At 47.8% G+C, this 22,998-nt stretch overlaps 1 protein-coding gene across 9 annotated transcripts in view; it reads left to right on the top strand.

Annotated features, from left to right (window-relative positions):
- The window catches only part of MED12 (mediator complex subunit 12), a 614,738-nt gene that overhangs the window by 202,707 nt on the left and 389,033 nt on the right, over positions 1-22,998 (top strand). For all 9 annotated transcript variants that reach the window (XM_078640219.1, XM_078640216.1, XM_078640215.1 and 6 more), the window contains 4 exons: positions 3,318-3,491; positions 4,299-4,443; positions 20,588-20,706; positions 22,186-22,329. In XM_078640219.1, coding sequence (XP_078496345.1) covers positions 3,318-3,491; positions 4,299-4,443; positions 20,588-20,706; positions 22,186-22,329 — 582 coding nt within the window. The remainder of the gene's footprint in view (positions 1-3,317; positions 3,492-4,298; positions 4,444-20,587; positions 20,707-22,185; positions 22,330-22,998) is intronic.

Here is a 22,998-nt window from a genome sequence, read left to right as displayed (position 1 = left end):
TACTAGGAATGGGAATTTACTTCTGACTAGGATGGAGGAGACGAAAGCACCCCAAAAACGGACCACCAAAGGGGGAGGGTCGCTCCAGGGGAAAACTAGTTTTCTCAATGAGAAAAAAAAGGTCAAAGTTAGCCTGTCCCTTTGCACTGCTCGGTAGATTTACACGTGAGCAAATATATACGTGTATGTTTACTCAACCAAAGATGGAATGCACAGAAGTTACCCTAGGTGCAGCCGAGTTTAGCCTGACAAGCCTTGAAGTGCAGGTGCGCACCTGACAACCTTTGTGTCGCCTGACTCGACGTCCTGTGAAAACAAGCTGCACAGGGGTGCTTGGAAGGGGCCAGTGTTTGTTTACAATGAAACTGAAGCAGTGAAACAGGTGTCCTGCTAAAGGCAGCTTTGAAAAAGCAATTATTTTTCTTTCCGGCGTTGACTTTATCGGATCGAGTGCAAACACAAACACTAACAGCGAAGGGGCCCTGAACCAGCAGGGGAGGCCGGCACAAAAATACCTGCAGTGCAATATCCACACAATTGTCCCAGATTGGCTGGGAGCTGTAGCTTATTTTGGATCTGGGTTCCCAGCTGCCGACTTTGGAACTGGGGAACCAGGTTCGAATCTCGGCGCTGCCTCATCATCCTGTGATTCTGGACAAATCCTTTTTCTCCCTGAGCCCCAAAAAAATGAAGTTAATCTGACGTTGTGTGATGTAATTTGGTGTTGACGTAACGCGCTCTAAATTCCTTGGGCGTAAACTGTAAAAAAAATAAAAATAAATGAATAATACAGTTAACCCTCCACTTTGTGAATTCCTAAAATTTATAAATCTATTCTACACCCTTGTAGGGTCGTAACCGCCTAGTTTCAATGTACAAAAACAAATTATTTAAAAGAATAGGTCCAAAAGATACTAGAGAGAGTGATCGCTGATTCCACATCGCGCATGAATTCAAAGGGCTCCTCATTTTACCCTAGTTCTGTGTTCCTTCTCTTCTCTCTGGGCGTGGTGTTGTCAGTTAGAAGAGATTCACTCATTGAAGTGGGAACTCCTTTTTAGGTTGAGGCTACCGTCGCACTGCGTAAGCAGTGGGCGGAGCCGAAATTTTATGTTGTGTAGTATGGGGGCCTGAACACGCCCCTCTTCTCCATTGGCTGGCCTCGTAAATGCTGGCCAGCCATTGGAGGAGAGGAGCGTCACTCAGTTCAGGGCCCGCCTTGATGCGATTCGGGGGCGTTTTTCTCTTTTAAGCCCCGCCCCTTTTCTAGTGGTGGGCGTAACACCCTCCCTCTCGCCGAGGTCCCAGTCTGACCTAAACACGCCCCTCAATAGAAAAAATGATGGCCGTTTCTCCGAGCCATTTGTGAATGACCTCGGAGAAACATGGTGGTGTGGAGCGCTCCTCCCTTGCCTTCCGAGATCGTAAGGCAAGAGAGGAGCGCTCCACACCACCATGTTTCTCCAAGGTCATTCACAAATGGTTTGGAGAAACACCCGTCACTCCTACTTCCTCATGCCGCATCCCTCATTCCTTGGTCCTCATTCCGCATCCCTCACTCCTAGTTACTCATTCTGCATCCCTCATTCCTTGGTCTTCATTCCACATCCCACATCCCTCACTCCTAGTTCCTCATTCCGCATCCCTCACTTCTTGTTCTTCATTCCACTTCCCTCGTTCTTTGGTCCTCATTCTGCATTCCTCACTCCTAGTTGCTCATTCCGCATCCCTCACTTCTTGGTCTTCATTCCGCATCCCTCACTCTTAGTTCCTCATTCCGCATCCCTCACTCTTAGTTCCTCATTCCGCATCCCTCACTCTTAGTTCCTCATTCGGCATCCCTCACTCCTAGTTCCTCATTCCGCATCCCTCACTCCTAGTTCCTCATTCCGCATCCCTCACTCCTAGTTCCTCATGCCGCATCCCTCATTCCTTAGTACTCATTCCGCATCCCTCACTCCTAGTTCCTCATTCCTCATCCCTCACTCCTAGTTCCTCATTCCGCATCCCTCATTCCTTGGTCTTCATTCCGCATCCCTCACTCCTAGTTTCTTTTGCTTCCATCCTACTTGGGCTGAGACTGCCAGTTTTTTTAAGTCAATTTGCCCTGTAGGTGGGGCAGGCGGTTGTAAACTCACGAAGCACCTGGGAATACGTTTCTGTATCTGGGGGGAGCTGCCCTTGTTATTTCTTGCCTCTGTACGTTTTTTTCTTGCCTCTGTGTGGCTCTGTGTGTGTGTGTGTGGCTCTGTGTGTGTGTGTGGCTCTGTGTGTGTGTGTGTGTGACTCTGTGTGTGTGACTGTGTGAGGGTGGCTCTGTCTGTGTGAGGGTGGCGCTGTGTGTGTGTTCGTGTGGGTGGCTCTATGTGAATGACTGGGTGGCTCTGTGTGGGTGGCTCTGTATGTGTGTGTGGGTGGCTCTGTGTGTGTGGTGGCTTTGTGTGTGGCTCTGTGTGTTAGTGCAAATGCAATAGGTCTCACATTTGCGAGAGATTAAGCTATTGCCATTGTAAATGACAATGCCATTTATTTATGTTTTAAAAACAAAAACATAAATAAAAAATGTCATGAGCAATGCCAATAGCTCTAACTTTAACAATGCCGAGACCATTGCATTGTAAATGCTTGCTAATTATGTGATACTTTTTTCTCGTGAATTCATATTTGTAAAAAGTACTTCCACCAATGTGACTAAACAACATTGGCTGTAAATCAATCACCCTTTTGCTTTTCTGAAATTGCTGAAAACTTCCTTGATTTATGTTTTTCCCTAGTTTATGTAAATATTTTAATACATTGGACCTCTCTCTTGCATACCATTTAGCACCCAGGTCCCAGTGATTCCGGGTTTACCCTTTTTTGTAACAACTGTCTTTAAAGTTAAAGTAAACATTTTCTCAATATCTAGGGGTCTTTTCATTTGTGGGACATAAGGACGGGATTTGTTTCCAAAACCAATTAAGTCTCCTGCTGGCTTCTACTTTTTTTGTTTTGTAAAGCTACATATTTAATAGTAGTTCAGCACCCTAAAAGAAATCCACATGGGTAGTCATCAGGTCTTCAAAACTGAAAAATGTATATTAATAGGTTTATGCAATCCCTCTTGCACTCTTCGATATTCTGTGTTTGTGTTCAGAGACAATAGCTGTGATGGGGAACCAAGATAACTGGTAATTACGTTTTCTCTTTCTATGATATCTGTACCTGAGATGGATTAGCAGGGCCATCTCTATATGCATTTTTTTTCTTTGTCTCTACTCGTTTTTGGGAGGAATTGGAGGTATTTTGACATTTGAAACTGTTCTCTTGTTCTTCAGATGTTTTCGCCTCCCATGCACTGTGAGTCAAAGGCCAGTCCTTCGCCAGAGAAGATGGATTCTGAGAAGGATATGAAGCCTGTAATAAAAGATAAGATGATCGATGGGACATTGGCATCATTGTACGATCAACCAAGGCACATCCAGTATGCAACGCACTTCCCCATTCCACAGGTATGAGCTCGGTTGGTTCTTTATTGAAACAAAAACACACCGTTGGTGGTGCCCCACCCTAAATTCACCTAATACCAAGAAAGTTATAGAAACCTGCGTAACTATACTCAGACCGACATAAATATATATGTAGTTTAGTGAAGCATCGCCATATTGCCCTCTGTCCACTTTATGACTCTTTCAAGTCTTGACGTAAAGCTTGGTTTGCTGACCTTCTGCGAGCACTGGAGATTCTTGTTCTTGTCCTCTGGGTGAGAGGCTTCCGATCTAGTTATATTAGTTTAAGTTGGTGTTGCCACCAGGACTTGGAGAACACAGTATCTTGCATGCAGTCGTAAACTAGGACTAGAAAATATATCCCTCTGGAAACCGCTTCAACTCTAATCCACATCTTAACCAGGACTACTGTGCCTTGAAGTTATTTTTTAGAACTAAACCGGTATGTGTAGTAGAGTTAACACATAAACAGTATTTGTGCAACTAAACTACCTTATGTCAAATCATACTTGGCGAGGTCCTACAGCGTCATTGGTAACGATAATCAGCCCACATCCAAGAATCAATGGGCAGTCTTAGAGGTAACACCAAACGTCTTTGTGTACTTAAGGATATATAAAGTAACAGGATTACACATTGGATAAGGCAAGTGGGTCCTGATACCCAGACTCCACTTAGCATGTACCTGACCACAACAGCCTGTATCCCGAAACACTTGACCGACGGTGAAGCGCTGTGGCCTAGATGGTACTGATAACGTTGCAGCTGGGAGTTGAATTGACAAGTTTCTTTTCTCTTGCCTTTCACTAGGAAGAATCCTGCAGCCATGAGTGCAACCAGCGCTTGGTGGTTCTCTTTGGTGTGGGGAAACAGCGAGATGATGCCCGGCACAACATCAAGAAGATCACCAAAGATATCTTAAAGGTGTTGAACAGGAAAAGCACAGCAGAGACTGGTTAGTATCAGCTGTTGTTTTGCTCTGTCATGCAGCAGTGTGGAGAGATGCGGCTTGCCATGGCACCTCATTCTTTTTCCCCAATGAATGGAGACAGTTTACGAACGAAAGAGTTTTTCTCCTCTACGTACCGGTGTATGATATCTTGTTGCTGAGTGTGACATGCCTTGTTAGTGCCAGCAAGAGAAAAAGCAAAGTGGGGTGGTATTACGGAAGTGCCCCCGCTGCGGAACAAGCATGTGCACCCGCTTTGCTCAGCCCTGGGGCACTTTGGTATTACAGAGAGGGCCACATACACTTGTGAGGCCCCTTCTGTAATACTGATGGCGCTGGTGCCAGCGCGATCACCAGAGGGTGTTTCCATCATTTGCAAGGGGACATGGCACCAATGAAATTAGGAAACCTCTGCGCTGTATTGTAGACATGGGTGCAGAGGCAAATAAGCTGTCAGAATGTGTGCTGGCTGCCACTGTACCCCCTGATAGCCCTCTTGAGGAGGCAAGGGACTGTATGGACCCCCAGACATCTCCTTGCAACGAGTGAATACACCCGCCTGTAAGGCGATCTGTAATCGCCTTTAAATGTGCAGGTGGGTTGCCGCCTGCACAGTGAAACACCGAGCTGCTGCGTCAAAGTCACTCCGTATTTCATTTGAATGCGCTGCCCCCAGGGCAGCACGACTTCGCAGCTGCTGTGGGGGCAGCGCATTCAGTATAATACAGTGCATCTCCTTGTTTACGCAGGTCGCACTGTTTGAAAGGTGCGCCATGCGCAAACAAAGGGAGCACACAGTATTCTGTAATATGACCCCTGGGGAGGAAGTAGAGCCTGTTGTGCTTCCCTTTTGGTGCAACCAGCCATTATTGATAGTCATCTGTAGGTATGTATGGATCAGACATTCTTTGTATATATGTTAACCGGTTCCATGCCATGGACATAACAGACACGTCCATGGCTGCAGCGCTGTTGTGCCATGGACGTAACCGGTACATCCATGGCACACCAACACGGAATCCCTCTGCTGCTTTCAGCAGAGGTATTTCCTTTTTTAGGTCAAGCCTGAGCCAGCGCACAAACGCTACTCTGGGGATGATCTGTGGCAGTTCAGGACGGAGAGAAGCCCCAGCCCACATTTTTCATTGGCTTGTGTCTTTGTCCTTTGTAAATGCTGATGTCAGATTCCTTAATAGGCTTGTTAGTCCTTCCTTAGTACTGCCATGTAGTCATTTGTATCCTTCCACGGCTGCTGGCTATTGAGTTTCTCCTACCTCAAGCACAACAACGTGCTTTGCTTACATGCAGCTGGCCGCTCCTGCTTTCACTTCCCCATGACACCGATTACCTGTTTTTCAACTACCATATGTTTCCCGGCACCATTACATTTAAGCTGACATTCATAATGGCCTTTTAACTCACTTTGTAATTTTCTTTGGGCCCCCACTTAGTTTAGAAGTGCATCCCTGTCGTCAGGTGTATGCCCGCCCCCTATCAAACCAAGTTTTTAGAGGGCGAGGACTGGTCAATGATGAAGCATGACACCAGGTAGTGTGTGAGACCAGTCCGTCACTTTTTGTGAGATGCCAACACTCACAGCCAAAACACTGCATTTTCACTAAGTGACACAAATACTGGTAGCGGCTCGTGGTGATATACAATTCCCCACCCCTCCCAAACATTTTCCACAGTCTTTCTGCCCCCCCGCCCCAAGAGTTGCAGATGGGGGCAGAAAAAACACTAGACCCCAGGAATTATTTTTTGTGAAAATGTAGGGGTGAGGCCTTCCCTAAATGAGCTTTATAATGAACCCCACCTCTCCAAAAATGTGCAGTCTGTCCCCCCCCTCCTACCCCCCACCGGTTTGGGACAGAAAGCCCGCTAAGCACCAGAAATATGTTTCTGAGCATTTCAGGGAGTGGCCACATAGGCAAGGGTTGCTCCTCCCTTTTTTGTGAACACATTTTGGCAGCTTCGCCCCCCCCCCGGCGAAGGTTTCTGTGTATGTGTGAGACCTGGAGGAATGAGGATAGGAAATTTGTGTCTGCCTGACGATCCCACAACTTTACTACACAGTAATGTGAGGAAAATGTGTTTTTCTGGGGAAGGAAACATTGGCGGATCCATGCAAGCTACACCTCCCTCGACTCTCCTGGTTATCTAGTTTTCAGAAATGCCTGGGTTAGGTAGAGTTCCCTTGATGGCTGTCGAGCCCTGGACCAAAAACTTGGATGACTCCCATGCAAAATCAGGTTATCTCGTGATAAAAAATGTTGATGTCTCCACAATAAGTTTTGGGCCATTTCCTGTTAGAGGCACTAGGTCTACCCATGCAAGTGGGGTATCATTTTTATCGTCCGAATTGGGGTGTGTGGGAGGAATGCTGGGTGGGTGAAAGTTTCAGGCTTCCCTCAGGTGCCCGAATTTGCGTTTTGCGCTGTTTTCTGTTGTGGGCATGTGGAGTAGGGGTATGGGCGGACCGAAATAATAGGCGTGGAGGCCGGATATAATGCGCTATGTTCAGCTGTTTTTATTGTTTTTGTACCAGGGTAGGTAAGAGGGGTTGAGAAAAGGTGAGACTGGATGTCTTGAAGTCTTGTTTCCTGGTGTAGTTGGCACAGGGTTGTCCTCCGCTGGGCAGACCGTCGGGATGGGGAGATCGTCGGGTTTGGCTTCTGGTCCACGGACCGGATTCGATGTCGCCTCGAAGGGAAAATGAGAGAGAGAAAAGGGCGGTTAGCCCTTCTTGTATTCGGACCGTCGGAGTACTACCGCCAACACCCGGGGTGTGATGGGGCCAAAGAGAACGTGAGGGCGGAGGACGGAAAGGGGGCTCAGAGGGGGGGGAAGAGAGAGGAAAGGGTAGAGCGCGCTGTGGTGGGGGAGGAGTGTAGGGGCTGTGATACACACAACTAGGTGAAGTGACAATGGCTAAGCACTATATACAGTGCAGAGGTGTTCTAATAGTGGGAGATACTATATACAGCAAAACTACACTATGTACAGGGAGACACGGAGAAAAGGTAACAGTGTACTCACGTGCCCCGCCGCAACTCTCCAGCGAGTTGCGGCCGCTCTCCAGCAACCTCCGGAGGACCCCACCAGTCTTCGGTCCAGACGTCCTCCTCCTCCTCGGCTCCGACTTTTCTGTGTGTCGGGCTGACGATGGGGGTGGGACTTCCGAGGTCACGGGAGTTCACTTCCGGTACGTTGCGTCACCCCGCTGGTCGTTCCGTTTCCTGCAGGGGAAGAAAGAGAGGAGGAGTCCTGGTCGTCAGGGACGCGAGAGGGACATTGGTTAAGGAATCCCTGCTCGGGCGCCGCCCTGTCGAGGTGAGAGGCGCTTCCCTTCCACATCCCCTTTCCCTAGCTGTCTTTCTTGTGGGGGTTTGAGGTGGAGGATAGCGAGAAAGATAGTCCGCATTGCCCTGTTCTGCCCCTTTTCGGTATAATGTTTTGAATCGGTACGGTTGCAGGGATAGGAACCACCGGAGCACTCGGTCATTGTGGCCCTGGTTTCTGGCCATCCACTCCAATGGGGCATGGTCTGTATATAGAATAAATTCACGCCCCTCCAGATAATATCAACGGCTCTCTACAGCCCATTTAATGGCCAGGGCCTCCTTTTCAACCACGGCATAATTCATTTCCAGAGGGAAGAGCTTCCTGCTGAGGTAGAGGATAGGCCTCTCCACCCCTGTCTGGTCTTTCTGGGACAGGACGGCTCCCAATCCCTGGTCTGAGGCATCTGTTTGCAAGATAAAGGGCTGTGTGTAGTCAGGGCTAATCAGGACTGGCTCAGACACCAGGGATTGCTTGAGGTCGTGGAAGGCTTGCAACATCAGGGGAGTGGGGTGCTGTAGTATGGCCTCTGTTCGTGTGCTTTTCTTCAGTAGGTCAGTCAGGTGGACAGCGGTTTGGGAAAAGTTGGGGATAAACCTCCTATAGTACCCTAACAGCCCGAGGAAGGCACGGAGGTCTTTCTTGGTTTGTGGAAAGGGGATGGCCTGGATGGCCTTTATTTTGTTGTCCTGAGGTCTGATGACGCCCTCCCCAAGCAGATACCCCAGGTATTTCACAGATTGGGCAGCTAGAGTGGTTTTGGTGGGATTGATAGTGAACCCGTGTTTCCCCAGGGATGTGACCACTTGTTTCAGGTGGGACAGGTGTTCTCGCCAGTCGTTGCTATAAATGACAATGTCATCCAGGTAAGCTCCTGCGTATTGGGCATGCGGTTGTAGGACAATGTTCATGGCCCTCTGAAACGTCGCAGGGGCCCCATGAAGCCCGAAGGGCATTACTCTGAATTGGAATAGGCCATCCGGCGTGGAGAACGCAGTTTTCTTCTTGTCTTCCTGTTTAAGGGGGATCTGCCAGTATCCCTTGCAGAGATCCAAGGTGCTGATATATCTGGCTTTGCCTATATTTCGTCTACCCGTGGCAAAGGATAGGTATCGAAACTTGAGACTTTATTGACCTCTCGAAAGTCTATGCAGAATCTCGTGGAGCCATCTGGTTTGGGGACTAGGACTATGGGCGAGTTCCAGCTACTGATAGACGATTCTATGATGCCCATTTGCAACATCTGCTTGGTCTCTTCCCTGATGACGTTTCGGCGTGCTTCAGGGACCCGGTAGGGCCGTTGCCTCACGGTTTTCCCGGGTTCTGTGTGTATGGCATGCTCAATGACGGTTGTGTGCCCTGGTAGGGAGGAAAAGACCGCCTGTATCGGTGATAGGGTTTTCCTTAGCTCTTGTCGGGCAGATCGGGGTCCAGACAGCACTCAAACGGCAGGGTCTCCCCGCGCTGTATGCTGGCTAGTACCGGCTGTGGCCCCTCCCACTTCTTCAGGAGGTTTACGTGGTATATTTGTGTCTGGTTGCGGTTGTGGTCCAACTCAATCTCGTATGTGACGGGAGTCACCTTTCTTAATACAGGATATGGCCCTTGCCACTGTCCTAGTAACTTGTGGTCGGAGGAGGGAATGAGGAGGAGTACTAGGTCTCCGGGTCCAAAGGTCCTTACCTTGGCTCCCCGGTCGTACTGGCGTTTTTGGGTCGCCTGAGCGGTCATCATGTTTTGCTTTAATATTTCCCTGATTTGACCTAGGTGCGTTTTAAGGTTTGCTACGTATTCCGGTAGAGGCCGGGTGCGATCGGACTCGGCCTCCCAAGCCTCTCGGGCCATATCCAATAGGGTCCTGGGTACCCTCCCATACAAGAGTTTGTAGGGGGAGTATCCCGTACTGCTCTGGACTTTGCATCTGATTGCAAATAGGGCTAAGGGCAACATTTCTTCCCAGCGACGGCTCTCCAGTCCTAATAGCTTCTTGAGGGTGGTTTTCAGGGTGGCATTATACCGCTCCACCAGCCCGTCGGTCTAGGGGTGGTAGGCAGAGGTCCTTATCTGTTTGATGCCCAGGTGGGAACACACCTGGCGCATAAGGGAGGAGACAAACGGGGTACCTTGGTCTGTCAATATTTCACGGGGAAAACCCACCCGGGTGAAGATGGTGACGAGAGCTTTAGCTATGTTCTGGGTGTTCTGGGTGGTCGGGTGGCGTAAGGGAATGGCCTCAGGAAAACGTGTGGCGTAGTCCACGAGGACAAGAGCGTATCTACACCCGCTCCTTGAGGGTAACAGGGGGCCTATGAGGTCCATCCCCACCCTACTGAAAGGGACGTCGATGAGAGGGAGGGGTTGGAGGGGTACTTTCGGGGGCCGGTATCGACTATTCTTCTGGCATACCGGGCATTCACGGCAGTACTGGCTCACTTGTTTGTACACACCAGGCCAGTAGAACTTTTCCAAAATGGTCTGTCCTCTTTTATCATCTCCGAAATGACCCCCTAACAAATGGCTATGAGCCAGGAACAGTACTTTGTCACGAAAGGGACCGGGAACGAGTAGCTGAGGGGTTTGTTGGGGTCCGCCCTTCCTGTATAGCAGACCGTTCTTTTTGAAGAAGTAAGGACATACTTGTAACGGGTCTTTGTTTTCCAAGGCACACCCCCAGGCGTCCTATAACACCGGGTCTTCTTGCTGTGCAGCTCGGTATTCTCGATCGGATTCCCAAGGATGGTTGTCCACCTGGACTGGATAGGCTGTGGTATGGGACCTTTTTTCTTTCTTCTTTTGGCCTCTAGATTTCGGTACTTTAGTTGTTGGCTCTACGGGGGGTGGGTTCCGAGAAAAGGGAGCTTCAGTCCACCACCGTTCCAAGGAGTCTGTGGCATCTTGTAGCAGATGCGGAAGGCTGCTGTAGTCGCTACCCAGGATGACTTGTTCCGGTAGGTTGGGCACCAGCCCCACTGTGAGCGGGCTTCCCTCATCCGTGGTGTGTTGTACACGGACCCTGGTGGTGGGATATCTCTTAGTGTCACCGTGTACACATTGAATGTCCACTGTGCCGGTCACAGGCCCAATAGGGGTTGGCATCTCCTGGGGCCTCAGAATGCTTTGTCGGCAGCCTGAGTCGGCGAGGGCCATCATGGGGTGGCCGTCGATCTTCACATGACAACGGAAAGGAGGAGGGCTGGCATCCGTGGTGAGGCACACATAATTCCTAGCAAGCCCTACCTCCATGGGCTCTTCCTTCTGCGGGCAAAAGCGGGCAATATGTCCATGTCCTCCGCAGTGGTAACACTGTGGTCCGGGAGGACTTGGTCGAGGCAATACCGGGAAGGGAAACAAGGGAACAGGATCCGGTTTTCGGGGCACGGTGGGTCTTTGGGGCCGGGGTTGACTTCCATGAGGAATACGGGGAGGGTGTTCGTCCTTCTTCTGGAGTTCTTGTGCTCGGCTGTAAGCACTCGCTATTTCGACGGCACTGTCCAGTGTTAAACGGGCGTGTTGTCGCACCCACTTCTGGCTAGCGGGATGGAGAGAGGCTAGGAATTGTTCCAAATAGATTTTGGACATAATGTCCTCCTTTGAGGCCGTGGCAGGCTTCAACCAGCGGTTGGTCAGGTCCTGGATGCGGAATGATAAAGCCCGGGGCGTCTCCTGGGGTCCTTCACGGGCTTGCCTCAGTCGAACCCTATGTGTCTCCTCATCGATCCCTAGACGTTCCAGGATACAGGTCTTTATGTCCTGGTACGGCGTCTGCCCCTGTACGTTGGCCTGTTGGTAGGCTGCCTGCAATTCCCCCGTCAGCAGAGGTCCCAGGTAGTGGCCCTAGCGATCGGCCGGCCAGGAAGCGGCTTGTGCCAGGCGTTCAAAGTTTGTAAAAAAGAATTCCGGGTCTTCTCCCGGGACATACTTTTGTAGGACTACAGAGGGTAGAGAGGCCGCTGGTCGCTGCTGTCCCATGACGTCAGCCAACCTCCCGAGGGCCTGGTCCTGAATGGTGCCCTGATCCTTCAGGACGTCATGTAGCTGGCCACGATCGTCTTCGGCCGTTTTGAGGAAGCGTTCCATCATCTTCCCCAGTAGCTCTTGGCTCTCCGCCAACTGTTTCACCGCGGCCTCCATGCTTCCGGTTAATCCCACTTCTGACACCAGATGTGGAGTAGGGGTATGGGCGGACCGGAATAACAGGCGTGGAGGCCGGATATAATGCGCTATGTTCAGCTGTTTTTATTGTTTTTGTACCAGAGTAGGTAAGAGGGGTTGAGAAAAGGTGAGACTGGATGTCTTGAAGTCTTGTTTCCTGGTGTAGTTGGCACAGGGTTGTCCTCTGCTGGGCAGACCGTCGGGATGGGGAGATCGTCGGGTTTGGCTTCTGGTCCACGGACCGGATCCGATGTCGCCTCGGAGGGGAAATGAGAGAGAGAACAGGGCGGTTAGTCCTTCTTGTATTCGGACCGTCTGAGTACTACCGCCAACACCCGGGGTGTGATGGGGCCAAAGAGAACGTGAGGGCGGAGGATGGAAAGGGGGCTCAGAGGGGGGGGAAGAGAGAGGAAAGGGTAGTGCGTGCTGTGGTGGGGGAGGAGTGTAGGGGCTATGATACACAGAACTAGGTGAAGTGACAATGGCTAAGTACTATATACAGTGCAGAGGTGGTCTAATAGTGGGAGATACTATATACAGCAAAACTACACTATGTACAGGGAGACACGGAGAAAAGGTAACAGTGTACTCACGTGCCCCGCCGCAACTCTCCAGCGAGTTGCGGCCGCTCTCCAGCAACCTCCGGAGGACTCCACCAGTCTTTGGTCCAGACGTCCTCCTCCTCTTCTGCTCCGCTCCTCGAAATCCCTCCGCTCTCCGCCTCAGGTTCTCCGCACGCTGTCTCCTGCCACGAGTCCACCGCATTGAAGGCTCTCCTCTCTTTGTCGTCAACTTTTCTGTGTGTCGGGCTGACGATGGGGGCGGGACTCCCGGGGTCTCCGGGGTCATGGGAGTTCACTTCCGGTTCGTTGCGCGACCTCGCTGGTCGTTCCGTTTCCTGCAGGGGAAGAAAGAGAGGAGGAGTCCTGGTCGTCAGGGACGCGAGAGGGACATTGGTTATGGAATCCCTGCTCGGGCGCCGCCCTGTCGAGGTGAGAGGCGCTTCCCTTCCACAGGGCACTAAGCCTACCCACACATGTGAGGTACTATTTTTATCGAGAGCCTTAGGGAAACACAAAATAGTAGAACAAATGTTATTACTATTAGCCTTTCTATGCATTTCTGCCTTACAAATGTAAGACAGTGTGTAAAAAGAAGTCAATTTGAACAATACCCGCTAATTCCCATGCTTATATAGGTACCCACAATTCAGAGATCCATAAATAACCACTGCTTTTGTTTTTTAATTTCACAAATAAATAGGTTTACTTGATACTGATTTTTCACTCAGCTACTGGCTCTGGGTACCTTCTTGGTTTATCTACAAGCCTCGTATATACTCACAAACAGAAGGTTTATTGCTTTAAAAAAATTACTATAGTTAGAAGAGGGTTACAGGTGAAAATGCAGGCACAAATGGTTGTTTTTTTCAACTAAATTTCAATATTCTTTTATTTCAACTGTTACGTTCCATAGGAAAACCTTGAAGATCAGCACAAATGAACCCTTGCTGATTCCGAATTTGCTCTTCTGTTCAGAAATGTATAGCTATCTGGGATCCATTATTGGTTTCACACTGATTTCTGCCACTAACTGGAAGGAGGTTGAAGCATAAAAAATAAGAAATATAGGCTATGTACCACTAAAATACCAAAAGTGTGTAAAAAATGTTGGTTATCTGACAACACTGCCTGTTTCTGAAAGGTGGGAGGATGGTGATTTTATCACCACAAACCGTCCGTTGATACCATTTGCAGAAAAGAATCAGACACTTTCTTCTGCAGCACTTTTATCCCATTTCCCCCCCAAAAACCCAGATGTAGCTGTATTTTGCCTAATTTCTCAGTCCCCTTTGAGAAAATCCACAAACCCCTGGTACCTTTAGAACCCCGGGATGTTGGACGAAAAGGACGCAAAATTGGGCGTTGACACCTTATGTGGACAAAAAGTTATGGTGGCCTAAGCGCAAACTATCCACGCGCACGCGCGTGGGGGGGGGGATGGGGTGGAGGGGAGCGCTGTTGGCGCTATCAGTGATTGGGTTAACCCCGTCGCTGCTTCTGTCGGCCAACGTCCATGCTGCACACGTCTGTTGGCCGACGCGGCCCAGCCTACTCTATCATTCCGCCGCACCGCGGAGGAATTGCCGCCGCGGTTAATGGCTGGGTTTGGAGATCAGTTTGAAATTAGAATTAAAGAGATTTTTTTAGTTTGGATTTTCCAAGGGTTGAGAAATTGTCCAGGGAAGCTTCAAATGTCAAGGAGGCAAGTATAAGCTTAAAAGTTGTGGTCCCACAAAGGGAAGAACATGCATGATTTTGTTATTTAATGATGATGGCAAAGAGGAAAGTGAAAACGATACCAGCATCACCAATCCGACTAACTATTCATGAAGGAAGAATGTGTGTCACCTGGACCAAGCCAATCTCTGACCTTGTAATCAGTCACTTAGGTATACCAAAGAGATGGTAGGAAAGAAGTGAGAAGACCTACTACACATAAGTGTTATGTTGCATTGCGGGCACAGTTTGTACACAGCAGGACTTACCAAAGGATGTAACAACGGACATCACTGTTGTTAGATACCTCATATACATAATCAGTTGTAAACTTTAACATCCATCACTAAGAGTGAGCTTATCGCATAATGTTTCAATACCCATACTTTAAAGGTATATAGACTGAAGGTGGTTATGTACACCAATACCCAATTCGTTTCAAAGGTAGTGCCTCACTTCCATATGACCTTGTCTATTCAGCTACCTATTTTTTTAAACAGCCATAAGGCAAGGCACAGATACATTCCACATATTAGATATAAGGAGAGCAATTATGTATTACACACAAGAAGCAAACTATTTCTGAAAGACAGGACAATTATTTGGCTCACATGCACCGCATGGCATAAGACTGCTGGTGTTCAAAGGGAACAATAGCGAGATGGGCAACCATCCAAATCGCTGTTCCCTAGCAGGGAAAACTTTAAGTGAAAGACAGAGGTCTCACTCCACTAGGATAACAAGCATTGGCATAGCCAATAGGTCTCACTTTTGGGACCTTATAAGTATTTAGTAATGCAGCACAATATCCTTGGTGCAACAACATCACCTTTTGCATGGCTAAACACTTATAATGTCCCAAAGGCGAGACCTATTGGCTATGCCAATGCTTGTTTAACAAATATATTCAAAACATTACTTAATTGTTGTTTTCATAGACGCTCGGGGACTTCATTTGCATTTATGTGTTATCCAGTAACTTCTTCTCGCCTGAAACAATCAACACGTCTTCTATAGATATCTATTAAGCTTTTGATCTATTCTATAGAAAACAAAAACGTAACTTTAAAAAGGAACCCCAGGTTGAGATGGTGCTATGAAACCTAGAGCGAATGGCAGATTCATATGTCCCGCAAATTCAAACTTAATTGCATTGCACATTTTAAATATTAGCAGAGAAAACAAGAAAACAGTGTTCATGCCTAAAATATTTCATATTTCCAGTCGTATAGCCTGTGCTATTTCCTAGTGCAGAACGGTTGCATTTAACACGTCAATATTAATTTTAAGTAGATTTGGCTACTGGGTGGTTTAAAACACCATATACTTTAATCATGTCCCTGTCTAGTTCTCTGTACTCTTGAAAGCAGAAACAAAAAGCTCTCGGGTATAACATGTTCTGTTTTCTTACCAACAGTAACAAAATAAGCACCAGGAACACAAAAGACCATTTTATTGATGGTAACATACACAAGCACTGCCACATAATTGAGGACAGCAACCGCACAAAAAGAATGTTGCATTTACAAGAGGTCCATACATGGGCTTCTTTGCATTTCCTGTTGAATGCCAATAAATTGAACATTGATAGTTTACATTTTTAGAAGAAACCCAAAGCAAATGTTGGCATAAAAGTTTGAAAAAATTACATTTGGGAAGACGACAGGCTCCGTGCAACAGAAACCGCTTTGTGAAACGATGCCACCAAACGCACAATAGATTTAATGTGGAAATCACAAACAACTGTAACGTTGAAAATATGATCTTTTAACATAGCCACAATTGCATATATGCAGTTTACTACAATTTAAAATTTCCAAATCTGTATGCTCTTACAAGAACATTTAAAAATTCATTTAAACTTAGACCCACTTGACTTCCCCGAGGCAAGCCAGCTCCAGGCTATATTTACCTGTAGCAAAAAGATGGGACCTCCTTGCACCGGGTGGCCTCGCTACTTTCAGCCATCTCTGGCCAGTGTCTAGCGGCAATTCCAGCCGACAACATGAAATACACAAAAAAATACATATTTGGATAAAGAATAAGCTTGAGTCCAAGATCGGAGCCTGCAAGCGACGCCTTGCCTCCCACTGACACAGGAAGGGCTTCTCCCTGTTGGCTGAGCTTGCGGACCTGTTCCAACAGAGGTTTGCAGCATCCGGCGTTCACAGGCGTCCGCTCCAGTCCAATTGCATTTCCACTGAACATCAAAATCGGTCGCCAGGGACAGGTGGGTCTACATGCAGGAAATTCTAAACGAATAAATGTTTCAGTATTGGACAAGGGATATTGGTTGAATCGTGGCTAATGCTGAGTGGCACGTTTTGTGCTGAGAGGGGGCATTACTTAGAATGGAAGCTGGTGAATTCCTGTAAGATTTAAAGAGGGCATAGGCCGCGCTGCCGTGAAAGTGACACAGCCGCAAGTCCCCGAAAGTGAAAGTTATCGCGGTCGCATGGCGGCTGCGCGCTCTCATGCACAGGTGCACGCAAGCTTGAGGCCACCAAAAGCCTGCGGTGGCACTTTCAAAAGCTGCCTACTAAATGTCTCGCAGACAGCGCATGCGCTGGCTCAGCGAGACCTAAATAGGGAGGGGATTGGCATTCCTGGCAAATGTTTCAATTAACAAAGTATGCTGAACAGCCGCAAGGCCATCAGTACACACAGTCAGGAAACCCTATTGTGTGGATGTACATTCAAGCAATAAAGCACAAGAAAGTCAAACAGTTTTAAGACATTTACTTTCGGTTAATATCTTTCTAACCATTTGGTCACAGTCGGCTATTAAAGCTCCTGGGTCTGGTAATCTGTCCCCTCCAGTGGCAGCACCAAGATTTGCCTCGCCTCTTTGAATTAGCTTGTAGTGCGGGTGTTTCTCCCACAAGAGAAAACAATGCGAAAGGGATGAGCCCAATTATATTTCGAATCATGGGAGACAAGGATGTCTGTAATAGGTTTGAAGGTTCGCCTTTTGACAATGTGGTTGCTGAGAGATCCTGAAAATGGAGGAGTGGTGCGGCATTAAGAAGGACCACCTTGCAGTGCTTTGGACATAATTGTTTCCTTGTCTAAAACGTAGTATATATGAGCCAGGACTTTGTGTGTTTGCGTCCTAGCTCTATGCAAGGTGATGACTCTGTATGCTCTGTGCATTATGGTGTGTTCGCTATTTGTTCTATCAGGGTTGGCATCGCAGAGACCCCTGAAATATTGTAACAGGTCAGGGATACTTATGGGAACAATTTGTATATGACTATTGGTGCAATGGAACCTGTTTTCAAGGTACTCACACTTTTCTGGTAGGAGGATATGTTGGTCTTCAAGTTGGAGTATTCATTGTTGTAGAACTTCACTTTCCTCCACTTATTTGTCAGTGAGAACACTATTTGGGCTACACTTTCATTGATGTGTGGCATGTAAGTCATGCTGGAGTCAGTTCTTGGGTCCTCCCTGAATTCCTGGAAGAATTGAATGATCAAGTCTCTGCTAGTGACAGATCCTCATCTTTGAATTTACATTGGGAACACTGCTGGAAAGGGTTTTTAATGTTAGGTTCTTTCTTATTGTGGCCCGCATGTTTATTCACGTGTTTAGAGGCTTGCTGTCCAATCACAATATTTATAGCGAAGAGAGGATATCCTGAGTTACAGGGCGTCAGTGTTAATGCAGGACAGACAATCTTTATTTAAAGAGTCTTAATGTCCCCCCAAAATCATGGGTGGCTAGTGAGTTTTAATCCATAGATGAAAAAATGTACCTCTGTCGCCTGATCACAGTGCAAGTATCCCACGAAAGCAGGACTCAAGGAGGAGGGGCCATTCACAGGTGATGGCAAGAACTCTCCCTTAGTGCTGGAGCTGTGTGTCATAAGGCAGGTGTGTCTGTCAAGATTGACTGTGACTCTCCAGGGTATATTATACACTGAGGGTGCTCTGATTCTAGGCGGATTGAGGACAAACATCCTAGGTGCCCAGGGAACCATGCGTTCGGCAGTGTCAGGGTCGTTCATCCAAGTCACTTTTCGGCCTGTGTCATAGACACCTCTTGGCCAAGCTACAGGTACTATAATACCCTGGGTGTGAGTGGGTCCAATTTGGGAGCCACTCTCTGCGCCTTGGAGCGCCACAAGGTGCTCCCCTCTATGAGTCCATCTTGTTCTGGATATTGCACTAATTTGGAAATTTGGGGGGGGGCTTACTCTGGTGGGGGGAATGTGGCTATGTTACCAATGCTGCTGCCCAGCCTCTCAGGTCGGAGACCACCCAGTACGAGTGACTCTGTTCTGAGAAATTCTGAGCAGACAGGCCTCTGCTGGTATAACTTGTCTAACCCTGCTCCTTCCACTCCAAAGGGTGCCCTGCTAAGGAGGGCTGGGGCTCCAGAGTGGCCTCAAGCAGCCACAAGCATCGAGTTCCAAATCCTGCATTGCAGGTATGAGATCTGGGTCACAGTAAGGCAGGGGTGCACATCTGACACCCGCAGGCAGTTTCTCCTCCGTTCTGTACAGTGCTGTACTGCTTCTGTGCAGGAGAGCAAGGTGGAACCGCACTCCTGTATACGTCCCATGTTCCCGTCAGTGTGCGGTGAGGGTGGATGGCAGCCATGCCCGAGAAGCTCCAATTGTTAGGACGTGGCTGCCATTTGCAGAGAATCTGGTGTGCATGAGCGAGTCACTTACATACAGGCAATTGGTGATGGTGCAGGGATATGATTGGCCCCTACCGTCTTCATCTGGCTCTTGTATGGACCCAGGTTTCAGTAGAGGATACTTATGAACTGCACAGTATCAACAAAATCTCTGTGGCATAAGTAGTAACCCACATAAAATCTTGTGCTTAGATATGCCTGGTACATATTCTTTGCAGCAGGCATATTAACCCTACACGGTTCCTTAGATAAGTGAAAACTGCCACTAACAAAACTCCTATTTCTATCCCGCAGGTACATTAATAAATTAACAGAGTTAACTTCAAACTTTGATTGTTTCTGGAAAACTGCTGAATATTCAATAAACTTTGCAGTGCTTTTAAAACTGCTGCGCTGCTACAGAACTGGCCCCGCTAACAAAACCTGGTTTCCATCCTTCCAGCCTCCCAGGGAAACGCCCGCCCGTTGCCCAAGCCCGGTACAGCCATTCCTGCCTTGGTGGTGTTTAAAACAGACAATGTCTTGTTGGCCAGTCCACCACCACTGGACAGCGTGGGAATGCTGTGGTGGGTACACAGATGCATTGTTCGATATAAAACCATGGAATTAATATGTTCACGTTACCTAAAAACGGCTTGACCACTAGAAGGGTTGAACCTGCAATGGGTGCTCTTTAGCAATCATTTCTGACGTTTTGCAGCAGGGAATCTTGTGTCAACTCCAGAAACCGATTATCTTATCTTACTTTACTTATTGCTTCTATTAGAGGTTTGCTCAGGGCCCGCAGCTCACAGGAGTCAGAACGACCAGCATCACCACAAGGGGATTTTCTAGTCGAGGTGATGTGATGACTCAGTCAGTCTCATTTTCACTCTACCTGCCCCGCGGCCTGCCCAATGTCCAACTCACAGAGTGAAAATTAAGTGAATCTAACCACTCACAGCCCGGTCCTGAACTTGTGTTTATTCTAGTCAGTCATTCCAGAGTCTAGACACCCAGCACCTATGAGTCTGACTCGACTGAGTCTGCGCCATGTCAGCACGGCTTTTACTGCCATGCGGGGGATGGGCAATAACTTTTGCCAGCGCCTTCATCATTTATAGCGCTTTCGCCCTGTCAGTTTAACTTCCATGTGACCCGGTCGGTAGTCCCAAACCCGGTGGTAGGTGTACTACACCAGGCGCCACGTCCTCATCTTGGGTAGTGTGCAGCAAGTACACGCTTCCACTTACACGTGCTGATAGCTGCAGCACATGTAGTTAGTCACTGTTCAATCATGCCTACCCATGCTGTGCACTCTTTATGCTCCTTCGCTCTTCTTTCTGGCCCAGGCCTGCAGCAGATACATACAATGTATCAAATCATGGACTGCTCTATCCGGCCCATCTTGGCCTCGCTTGGGGTCACCATAGCAACAAGTGAGATGAGTTCTTTCCCCCATCCAGGCCCAGCCTGCAGGCCATCATGTCTATGCAGGCAAAGCTTCAGTAAAGTAGTGCAATCAAGGGCTGCTCATGCCACCAGAGCGCTGGCCAAGGCTGACAAACAGTGAGGTGTCGCAAGCAAGGTATCAGGGGTCACATCGGGTGTCATGGAGTTACAGTTGCGACCCCAAATTGACATCCATAAGCACTTGTGTACTGACCGGTGTGTGAGCTAGAACGGTACATTATGGATGCTTTCATTGCTTTTCTTTATTGGCTGTTATTGGTTTTTTTCTTTCATTCAAGGTGGAGAGGAAGGCCAAAAGAGGAAAAGGAGCAAGCCGGAAGCATTCCCTACAGCTGAAGACATATTTACTAAATTTCAGCAGCTTTCCCATTTTGATCAGCACCAAGTCACTTCTCAGGTTGTTCCAAACTTCTCCTTGTCTTTTGGTTTAACAGTATTCAGCTTAATTTAACATTTTTGTTCCTGTGTTTAAGCGTTCTTCATTCCTAATCTGTTAAATGCAATATCACTGAAAAACAAGCATTATCACCGACAAAAGCATTCATGTTTCAATCGAGATTACAGAAGTAATGCTTCAAGTGATGTAACCAATGAGGGGTGGCAGTTATATCGTAGACATACTCACTTGACACTCCTGTTGTAAATTCTAGGGAGTTTGCAAAGTAGTTGCCTCATTCCCACCCCGCCTCACCGTACTAACACCGTCTTTTGATATTTATTGCACTTTGCAGTTAAATCTAAGTAGCATTAATAATACAAAAAATATCCAGGCAAAATTATGGCCTTTTGAACACATGTTGTGAAAGCCAGGAGTGAACCCACAAATCTGTACATTTTTTAAATTATACAAACTTTTGAATTCCTCAAGGGGTCATATGTAGATCGGTATCACTTAAGGTTCCTCCCCCCCGCCCAAAAAGTATGAAAAATAAATTATTAAATTGACAAGATTTGTTATCCCCTCCGAAGTCAGGAAGACTGTCACCCACGCACTCATAACCAGCAGACTGGACTACGGTAATGCCCTCTACGCTGGAATCAACAAAACCATGCTACACAAACTCCAGACCATCCAGAACACTGCAGCCAGACTCGTCCTCGGAACCCCACGACATGAACACATAACCCAGCACCTACAAGACCTCCACTGGCTCACCGTCAAGAAGAGAGTGACCTTCAAGATACTCACCCAGGCCTACAAGTCCCTCGACAACATCGGACCCAAAAACCTCAACGAAAGAGTCTTATTCCACGTACCCTAAAGAAACCTCCGCTCTGCCGACCTCGCCCTAGCAGAGACTGCGCGCATCCGCAGAACCAGAGTGGGCAAAAGAGCCTTCTCCTACGTTGCGACCAAGGCCTGGATCGAGGTCTCAGTCAACATCAGACGCTCCCCTACCCTGCACACCTTCAGAAAGCCTCAAGACCTGGCTTTTTCGGCCAATCCGGGCTGCTTCCCCCCAACCCCAGCGCTTTGAGTCCCTCACGGGTGAGTAGCTTGCTTTAAAAGCCCCTGATTTATCTCCACGATGTATTAACAGTATAGGATCTGTAATCCTGTGGTACAGACTGCAGGTGTTCCAAACCGCTGCAAAGAAGGGAGAGCAAGAGCCTGTAGTCCCCTAATCCCCTTGAAGCGTGTATTCCTCATTTCTCTTTAATAGAGTTTGTCTCAAGCAGTGCCAGACATCCGTTTGTTGTCTCATACTTTGCTCCATGCCTTTGTTTTGCAGAAGAGACAGATGGTACACATTGTGCATGCTTTGTGTTCTTCTAGATTGTCTGCATAAATCTCCTTACTACGTTTGTGGTACCTGAAGATGAAATTAACATAATTGATCCCCCTGCTGATTGATATGTTCTGCTCTTCTCGTAGGTGTCTCGTAATGTCCTGGAGCAGATCACCAGCTTCGCTCTTGGAATGTCCTATCATCTACCACTGGTGCATCACATCCAGTTCATCTTTGATCTAATGGAATACTCCTTGAACATCAGTGGTCTCATTGACTTTGCCATCCAGGTAGGAGGAGGGATTTCAATCGGCTATTCAGGCTGTGAGTGGTTCAGTACTCCAGAGACGGGTCTTTGGAAGCGGGCATAATGATAGAAGTGCCAACATAGCATTATAACTTAAAGCATGGGCGTTATTTTTTTGGTCTCTAGACAGATGTTACCCTTCAATAATTGCCAGGTATGGACTTTTAGGTCGTTGGTATGGTATCACCAATAACCACAAAACTGTGGCTGAGGTGCCATGGCCTATTGTAACAAGTAGAAAGTAGAACTGGTTATCCTGGGTAGACTTTTAATGGCTGAACATCATGAGTACTGCATTGCGTATTGTATGTGAGCTATGCATCTTGGGGGAGTTGTTTGCTGCTTGGCATCCACAACTGGTAAAATGAAGTTATTTGTTGTGAACCCTGACTATAACTTCCCTTCAACTTGTGTGCTTTCCTAAATGTATACTTTATAAATCTAAGTTGCAATGTAACACTATCCCTTTAACACATTTATTTTGGTGAGTTTTCTGTTTCTAATTGTCTAATTTCTCTATTGCTGTCATTACTTGCTGAGCATGTCTTGTTAATTTGGCTCATGAGTACTGTTCTAAGGCATAGTCTTTAGATAGCCCTGTGCACACCGCCCTGCCCGCAGCATCCAGAGTACACGATGGCCTTTGGAAACG

This window comes from Lissotriton helveticus, chromosome 4_2 (genome assembly GCF_964261635.1).
Source record: "Lissotriton helveticus chromosome 4_2, aLisHel1.1, whole genome shotgun sequence".
In the NCBI taxonomy this organism is placed as follows: domain Eukaryota; kingdom Metazoa; phylum Chordata; class Amphibia; order Caudata; family Salamandridae; genus Lissotriton; species Lissotriton helveticus.
This window is presented reverse-complemented; position numbering and strand designations above follow the sequence as displayed.